The 10,082-nt window shown below is 39.3% G+C and overlaps 1 protein-coding gene across 1 annotated transcript; it reads left to right on the top strand.

Annotated features, from left to right (window-relative positions):
• Positions 1-5,716: 5,716 nt before the first annotated feature.
• LOC110105541 lies at positions 5,717-6,427 on the top strand. The gene is made up of 2 exons (XM_020835093.1): positions 5,717-6,043; positions 6,113-6,427. The coding sequence occupies exons 1-2, from the start codon at positions 5,717-5,719 to the stop codon at positions 6,425-6,427; spliced, it is 642 nt and encodes a 213-aa protein (XP_020690752.1).
• The last annotated feature ends 3,655 nt before the right edge of the window (positions 6,428-10,082 follow it).

Genomic DNA, 10,082 nt, shown 5'->3' with positions numbered 1-10,082 from the left:
CAGTTTCTACAGTTGAGAGCGCAAAAATCTTCTATAACTTGGAAACTAATTAACTCATTGCAATCTTTCCCAATGTGCTTCTCCTACCATCAAAATCTCCAGCATGATCAGAATCTACATATCCTTATATATCAATCATTGCACATCCAAAGCAAAGAGCTTTGTCAATGGGTCCTCTCAAGTACTCGACAATCCACTTAATTGGCTTTTAATGAAGTTTGCATGGGTTATTCATAAATATGTTGATTACTCCCACTACATATGACATATCTGGTCTTGTATAGATCAACGTACATCAAACTTTCAACTGATGAAGCATACGGAATCCTCTTCATCTGTTCTTGCTTTGCTTTATATTTGAGTGATTATTCCTTAGATGGCTAAAAATGACTACCCAAAGGAGTGCAAATTGGCTTTGCCTCACTCATGTTGAATATCTACAACATCTTTTTAATATATTCAACTTGAGACAACTTCAATATACTGCACTTCTATCCCTACTACATCTCATACTGAGATTTTTTTTTGTTGGAACCAAATCTTTTTTAGACATCTTATCTTCTTCATATCTGACCATACAATTATGTCATTCACAAAAAAAGTAAAATGATATATAAGTTATCAAAATACTTGAATAAATAATAGTGATCTTCCTAAGACTTAGTGTACCTAGTAACTGACATAAACCTGTCAAATCTCCTGTACCACTATCTTAGAGTTTACACACCAACTGTTTTTTTACATGTGACCACATATCCCTAAGGTTGCACCATGCACAACTCTTCTTCAAGATCACCATGAATAAATGATGTCTTTACATCCATCTTTTCTAGATGTAAATTCCCCAATATTCTTGCTCAATATAGCTTTAATTGTAATCATCTTTAACACTAGAGAAAAAATCTCAATATTGTCTACTCTTTTTTGCTAAAAATTTTTAACTACAAGCTTGATTTTGTAGCCTTTGCTTCCATCATGTTCTTCTTTCAGCCTTAAATCCACTTATTTTGTAATGCTTTCTTTCCATCTGGTAACTATGTCAAATCCCAAGTCTAATTCAACATAAGTGAATGCATCTCATCATACATGGCTTGCTCTGACTTCTTTGAATCATCAATATGAATGGCCACTAGTTTACGACCATATGTTAGCAATAGATAGTATAAGGAAGGAGAATCCCTTTGTACTGACTTTTAGATTCATCAAGATTTCCTAACTTTAAAAGTAGGTGTCTAAGAAACCCTTTGTGCTTATTAGCTTTATCTTCTTAATCACCATGATCCTCTATTTCAACATATTTGGAAGAATATATAAGAGCCTCATTTATATCCTTGAAATTTGAAATTTCAAATTTTCCCATTGGGCACCACGGTGCTTGGAAGTTGGTGACCCGACATTATGTTTTATGTATTTTGAAAAATTTAAATTAATGCAACGGCTCTGGGTTCTAGGCACTTTCGTGCTAGGCTAAATTTTTTTTACTTAAAATATATTTTTCCACTTTTTTTACTTCGCTCATCTCACCTCAAATAGCAATCTTAGAAAGAGAAGAAGAAAGATATAGAAAGAGAGAAAATTATTTTGAGTTGCTTTGAGCCATTTTGAGATCTCGAACCAATTATGAAAATTATTCATATTAAGATAGGTGACATTTTGTCTATCTAAGTTTTAAAAAATACATAGATGTTCTTAATTTTTTTATTATATTTATATTTTTGTTGTAAAAAAATGAGAATAATTTTGCAATAGTAAAATTTTTACTATGTAACTTTTTGTATGTTATAAAGACATCAATCATAAACATTTATAAATTTTTTAAGAAATTTTGTATCAAATATTTTGAAATGTGTGCCTTTTTATTTATTTGAAAAGAACAAAAAAAATTGTCATTGTGCAATTAAGGGTTTGAAACTGTGTTCTATATAATCCTTTGTAATTTGGTTATATTCTGGAACAATTAATTTTATACAATAGTGTATTATGTAGCCTAACATTGTATAGCAATGTAGAAATTGTGAAATTCAATTATGAGCTCATTTATGCTTTACTTTCTACATTGCAATGAATTATGTGATTTTTGATGTAAAATATGCTTATTGGGAGCTATAAGGGGTCATAATATTTTGAATTTTTTTGATATAGGAGATCTAGATTTTTTTGAAAATTTATTTGTTGGGATTTATAAGATGTCAGAATCTTCGGATTCTATCTAATAAAAGGGAAAATTTTATTTGTTATGAGTTATAAGGGCTTAAAATCTTTGGATTTTGTTTGAGAAAATAAAAATTTATTACCTTCTACTTTGAGATATGCAATTTCTATGACTTTTTAAATTCATAGTATTTTTTATTTTTTTATTTTTTTAATTCACAGTATTATTATTTGAATAATTGATAACTGCTATGACTATTCTATTCATCACTGTGATGTATTATGCTTTATTAAAATTAAAATACATTAATATTGGAATTATTTAGAAATTTAGATTGGAAAAATATTTATTACTGATTTGTGTTAGCTCACTATGATTTCACCTTTTATTTTTAGGATATGATAAGCGGAAAGGGCCTATTGTGTAATAATTTCATGATCTAATCTAAGTCTACCATGGTATTGCTTCATTTTGATTTTTGAGTAGTTATGATTAATTTTTATTACTCTATTTTGCAGCTCCATTTATAGCCATGCATTTTAATTACATATGTATTTTGATGATAAATGAAAAGAGAATTTCTTTGGATAAGTTTTATTCCACTACATTAGATGTTGTAAGTAGCTCTGTATTTTTATTATTTTGAAGTTAAAATTTGGATAAAAATTATGAATAACTTTCAAAACTAGATTTTAGGATTTGCTTTTTGCAAGCAAATGCAATAGAACCTTTCTAGCCTACGGGTCTTATTGGGTTGAGTTATCACAAGAATTTTTGATGTCAGAGCAGTAGTTTTTGAAGTTGATAATAAAATAGAGCTATATTAAATTGATTTGTAAGTTAAGTGGGATAATTTTGGATTTGTCTGATCATTCATTTTTTTATTTTCATGTAAATGGAATTATACTTTATGCCTTGTGTGATTATGGATCTACCAAGCCAATATATGATAAATATACAGATACTAGTCAAGCATGTACATAATACTGCTCCAACAATAAGTTCTCATATAGTTTGCTAATGTAATGTCTCAGAATCAAATTTGAAAAAATTATTTATTTTATCTTTTTAATTAATCAACCATAACTTCTATAAATCATAACAATAATAAATCTATATATATTAAAAGCAACTAATAATCATATACCTAAAAATATTTCACTATATCCCAAAATTAATATACAATAACTAGGAGATTAATATAATTAGAATTCTATAACAAACTCATGACTAAAAAATAATAAGGAAAAATATAAATAAAATGCACAAATTGGCAATATATATATTTAAAATTAGGTGTAATGTGGGGCATCGGCAGAGGGAAGCATACATAAACAGGAATATTGAATTAGTATGTGTCATGCCTAGGCATATGATATGAAATGTACTAAATTCTTTAGAATATGATATAACCGTATGAAGTCGACGGTCATCCTTTGTTCCTACAATTTTAATAGAGATCTAGGAATTCATATGCTTTGAATAACATCACAATTAAAAGAGAATCATTAAGAAATATATATTATTTATACTCATAACCCAAAATGTTATCGAGTAGGATAATTGTTATCGATTAGGATAATAGAGATCTAGGAAATATTATTTATTATATTTATCTAATTTTATTTAAGTGATTGAATCTCCACAACATCACTAGATCGTACTGTACGAAATAAATTCGTACAGTACGATGAACAGAAAGATAAAACACACAAAAAAAGTGTTTTTATTCTTTCTTATTATAATAGATCGTACTGTACGAAAAAAATTCGTACAGTACGACTATATCGTACGGTACGAACCAATTCGTACAGTACGATGAACAGAAACTTCATCTTCCTCTGCGCATGCACAGGGAACCGAAACCCTAAAAAGAAAATCGTCTCGTTCTCTCGATTGGGTGGACGAAATTGCACGAAATTTTAGATCTATGTTCTAAAAGTGAAGAGCATTCATGGGGAATAAGTTTTACAAAAAAAATATGCACTCTATATGAAGTTAAATAACTTTGTGTGATCTAACTAGGGTTTGAGATATACCTCAATCCACACGGTGGATTCGGGAGATCTTGGGCTCGTTGGACTCGTGGACTCTCCAGGAACAATTTCCTAGTTGACGTTGAGATCCAACTCACGCTCGATCGACCGGGATTCTTTCTGGAACGCGAAACGTCTCGGATTCGCCGGAGGATCGCCGCCGGCGGGGTCTGGACGTCGGGATTTGGTTCGAGAAAGTAGGGGGAGTATGTGGGAGCTCTCACCGAAAACCTCAAGGCCTCAGGAGGTCTAGAGCAAGAGCAAAATCAAAAAAAAAAGCTCCTTCCTAACCCTAATTTTCTCCTATTTAAATCTCTAAGCTCTAGGCTAACGGTCCAGATCTCATCAAGGTCGAATTAGGAGGGAATTTAGAGGGAATTGGCCGTGGTTTTGAATTCAAAACGAAGGGGAGGCTTTAATTGCAATTATTGGCCATTAATTTCATTAAAATAGGCTAATTTGACCTATTTAAGACTTGATTTGACCAAGTCAAACTTTGACCTGGTCAAATCAGTCAAGGGAGTCAAAGGGGGGGTGAGATCAAGCCATGGAATCTATGAGATAGATTTAAAATTGATTTTAGGCTTAAAGGGTCCAAACTGGTCAACCCGGGTTGACTCAGTCAACTGGGTTGACTCGGGGTCCAAGTCAGGGCTCGACAGAGTCGACTCGACTCACTGAACCCACTGGAGGGGGTCTCGAGGTCTGACTTGGTCAATTCGACCAAGTCAACCTTTTGACCAAGGTTCTGGGCAAAATCGAGGTCAACAACAGGTCACATTTACGTTCCAATTTATGACCCATTTGAAAAATTGGGTCATGTCTAAGTCAACCCACTAACTCAATTTTGATAGAAGTTTTGGCTACCCACTTGCGTTCCCATATTAGCACTTGAACAGACATACGCGCTTTGGGCACCCACAACTTGACCTTGCAGGCTGGGTCCCTGCACCCATGTTCAAACTAGGCATTCACATTCATATAGCTCATGCTCTTGCCTATCCCTCGCCCGCTTGCATCGTGCACTTCAAATCAGAGCTCGCCCCCTAGCCTGTGCCCTCACTTGCTTGTTGCCTGCTCGTAACCCAGGTTAGCGTGTTAGGTCGGGTCAATATGATAACCCGACGGGTGTTTACCTTCACACGTGCCTGAAAAATCCAACTCAAATCACGCCTAAATATTCGCTGTTCGGCACCACTCGGGTCCCTTTCTGAAAATTCTATGATTCCCCTCAATCAAGCCTCCATTATTTTTTTTAAAACAAGATCAACCATAGCCTTCGGCTCTTCTCTTCGACACGCAGAAACTATTAGGAACTGCTAATATAATTAGGTCCAATAAAACGTTTACACGTGTACACCTATTACTCTATATATACTAGTCATTGTACATAGGAAATATTTGAATAATACAATACTATTTTCCAATCTCATTTCCCTCGTCTTCCTCAGCTCCGGTAAGGCTCCTCTGCCGGAGTATCCACTCTTCCGTTTCTACATGGTATCAGAGCTATCTCCTTCCCTCAAGAATGACAACCTCACATTCGGCTTCTTCCTCTGCGGCCACCGAACAGCTACCCATCTCTCAGGCGGAAAACTCACCGATATCTCCCTCCCTCAAATTCGTCGTCTCTAACCTCAAAACTCTTGTCCCAAATCAACTTTCAACCGACAACTACCCGATCTGGCGCCATCAGATCCTCAAGCTGCTTCGCGCAAATGACTTCGAGCAATTTCTTGCTCCGCCCACTCACTCCGGCGACTCGTCCGATCCGTCGACAGTCGTTCTAATCAATAACTGGCGCATTACCGATCTAAACCTTCAGGCGGCACTCTGCTCAACGATTTCTCCGACCGTTTTACCCTACATCATCCATCTCAACACAACTCACGACATTTGGCAAGTTCTTGAAAGCTAATTCCAGGCGACCAGTCGTTCTAAAGTAATTCAGCTCAAGAATGAGCTTCACCATGTCTCTATGAAAAATCTTTCAATGATCCAATACCTGACCGAGATCAAGAAGTTAGTCGATCAAATCGCCTCCGCCGGATCTACGATCGACTCGGAGGACATCATCTTGTATATCTTGAATGGGTTAACTCCAGCTTACCAGTCATTCAAGACTTACATCCGAAATTCTCCCTCACCCATTCGGCTTGAAAATCTTTACGCAATGCTAATCAGGAAGGAAATTCACGTCAACGCAAACGCAGCTCGCCTTTCCACTGATACGCTGTAGCAGGCCGCTCTGTATGCTAGCAGGGGCCGCGGACGACGCACCAGAGGCCGGTCTACGCAAAATCCAAACCACAACAATCGTTCCGGCCAACATCAACTAGCCCCTATCTGTCAGATTTGCTCCAAGAAGGGTCATACAACTGATGCCTGTTGGCATCGTATGAACGCCAATTATGCTCCGCCCACTACTGCGCCCAAACAGAACAGCGCTCTGGTGGCAAACTCCGAAGCTCCGTCTTGTGATTGGTTTCTTGACGCCGGCGCTTCCTCCCACATGACCAATGCCGCCGACAATCTTTCTCAACCAACGTCATACCCCGGCTCCGACGACATCTTCATCGGGGACGGAAGAAATATTCCCATTGCTCACTCGGGCACGGGCATTCTTCCTACCCCGAATCGTAAGCTTCTCTTATCAAAATTACTTCATGTTCCGAATATTTCACATAACCTTCTTTCCATTTCAAATCTCGTTAAAGATAACAACATTTCAATTACGTTTGGTCCAACGGGATTTGTTTTTAAGGATCTGATGACCAATCAACAGCTGCTACGAGGTCCGTGTAGTGGCGGTCTGTACAAGATCTCGCAGGCATCCGCCACCCAGCATCCAGAAACAGCTCTTCAGGCGTCCAAGAACTCTTCCTCAGTGTGGCACGACCGCCTGGGACATCCTCACCTTCGAACATTGCAACGGATCTCTCATAGTGATCCTACATTACGCATTTTAAATTTTTCTGAACCGTGTACTACGTGTATTCAATGTAAAAATCATAAGCTTCCGTTCGAGTCCTCTCACTCAAGAACTCACACACCTCTTGAAATGGTGCACTCAGACGTTTGGGGACCGTCTCCGGTCCCCTCCGTCTTCGGTTTTAGATTTTTTTTCTCTTCATTGACGATTTTTCCAGATATACATGGATTTTTCCTCTGCTGCATAAATCTGATGTCACTGCTACATTTAAACATTTTACTACATTCATTGAAAATCAATTAAATCATAGGATCAAAATCATTAGGAACGATGGCGGAACTGAATTCACTAACCATCAGATGCAATCCTTTCTTCTCTCTAAAGGCATCCGACATCAGGTATCCTGCCCCTACACCCCAGAACAAAATGGAGTGGCCGAACGCAAAAATAGGCATGTCGTGGAAACTCTTCGATCGCTCCTCTTTAAAGCATCTGTCCCACACCAATACTGGTCCAAGGCCAGTTCCACGGCGGCGTATTTGATTAACAGAATGCCCTCCCCGAACACTCAATACAAATCACCGCTGCAAATACTATTCAACATCCGGCCGGACTACAAGCATCTAAAGACCTTCGGGTGTGAATGCTTTCCATTACTACCACAACATACGCGCACAAAACTTCACCCAAAATCCAATTCTTTCATATTCATTGGATACTTGGACAGCCATAAAGGCTACAAATGCCTTAACAGGGAGACCAATAAAATTTTTATATCACGCCACGTTACATTCCTTGAACATTCATTTCCTTTTGCTAATTTGACTATGCTTTCTCAGGTTCCTGCCCAGGATCTACCCTCTGCCATGCTAATACCCGTATCAAAGGCGTTGGAGCAGAGAACACAGTCCACAAAATCTTCTACCATACCAAACACCACAACTCATTTCCCGCCTCAATCCAACCCATCATCCAGTCGCATTACTCCGCCAGACTCCCCAACACCGATTGCCACCTCTCCTTCACTAATACCGCCAACAAGACATCATATGGTCACCAGAACACAAACCGGCTCACTGAAGCCGTCCAAACGTATGAATCTTCTTGCTCATAGCTCTACAAGCTTCGATCAAGAACATGATCCTATAAGCTTCAAAGAGGCTACCAAACAGCTCGAATGGAGGCAAGCAATGGCCGAAGAATTCATAGCCCTCCAACAACAGGGTACCTGGCGTCTTGAACCACCTCCTCCAAAGGCTCAGATACTAGGCTGCAAATGGACCTTCCAAAAAAAATTCAACGCAGACGGCTCCGTTGCAAGATTCAAAGCTCGCTTAGTAGCTCAGGGCAACCAGCAAGAATACGGTATAGACTACGCCGAGACATTCAGTCCTGTCGCTAAAATCCCAACCATCAGAGTCTTGTTCACCGTCGCCCTCTTCCACGGCTGGCCGGTGCAGCAGTGGGATGTCTACAACGCATTTCTGCACGGACAACTCAACGACACCGTCTGCATGGCTCAGCCGCGGGGTTTCACCGATGCTAATCATCCCAACCACGTCTGTAGGCTACTCAAATCCATCTACGGCCTTCGTCAGGCACCGCGTCAATGGTACACTACGTTCACAAACTATCTTCTCAAGCTTGGGTTCGAATACAGCAAGGCAGACCCTTCTCTGCTCACTCTTCGACGGGATAAGACCCACATATTTCTGCTGGTCTACGACGATATTCTAGTTACCGGGAATGACACAAACGCCATCTCCACTGTTCTGTCCAAATTACAATCCGCATTCAACATGAAGGATCTTGGCCCCGCTCATCATTTTCTCGGCATCAAAATACAAAAACAATCAGATAAGTATTTCTTATCCCAATCTTCTTACGCCACATCCATACTAAACTTCGTCAATCTACTTCACTGCAACTCATTATCTAATCCCTCCTGCACTAAAATACCATAACAGGTACCCGATGATGCCTCTCTTTCCGATCCCACCACCTACAGAAGGATCGCGGGATCCATTCAATACCTCACTTTGACTCGACCCGACATAGCACACGCCGTCAACGTGTTATCACAACATCTACATGATCCTAATCCCCAGCACATTCACCTGCTCAAGCGTTTGCTGCGGTATATCAAAGGTTCCCTGGAGCTCGGTCTACCTATACTTCCCGGACCGCTCACTCTTTCAACCTATTCCGATGCAGACTGGGTCGGCGATCCCAATACGCGGAAATCTACTACCGGCCACTGCACCTTCCTCAGCAACACTCTAATCTCTTGGACAGTCAAAAAGCAGACCACCGTGGCGAGATCCTCCACCGAGTCAGAATACCGTGCACTAGCGGCGGCCACCGCTGACACCATCTGGCTTAAACGTCTGCTTACCGACTTCTTCATCACATACAATCAGCCGATCGACTTATTCTGTGACAACATGTCGGCCATCGCTCTCGCTCATAACCCGGTGTTCCACGCACGTACGAAGCATATCGAAATCGATCACCGGTTTATTCGCGATCACATTCAGAATCAAATAATCCGTCTTCTTCCGATCAACACCTCATATCAAATAGCAGATATCCTAACTAAGCCGCTTCCCACATCCAGATTCAAGGAGCTACGATCCAAACTGAACATTCAGGCTGAATCTTCAATTTGACAGGGGATATTAGAACAGCTAATTAGTATTCGGAACCGCTAATATAATTAAGTCCAATAAACGTTTACACGTGTACACCTATTACTCTATATATACTAGTCATTGTACCTAGGAAAGATTTGAATAATACAATACTATTTTCCAATCTCATTTCCCTCGTCTTCCTCGGCTCCGGTAAGGCTCCTCTGCCGGAGTATCCACTCTTCTGTTTCTACAGAAACCCCCACTCTAATCTCTAGCTCTCGTCATTGCTTCTTAAACCTCCACAAATGGACGATCAAGCTGACCCCCCC

Source organism: Dendrobium catenatum, unplaced genomic scaffold, assembly GCF_001605985.2.
Source record: "Dendrobium catenatum unplaced genomic scaffold, ASM160598v2 fragScaff_scaffold_1608, whole genome shotgun sequence".
NCBI lineage: Eukaryota > Viridiplantae > Streptophyta > Magnoliopsida > Asparagales > Orchidaceae > Dendrobium > Dendrobium catenatum.
This window is presented reverse-complemented; position numbering and strand designations above follow the sequence as displayed.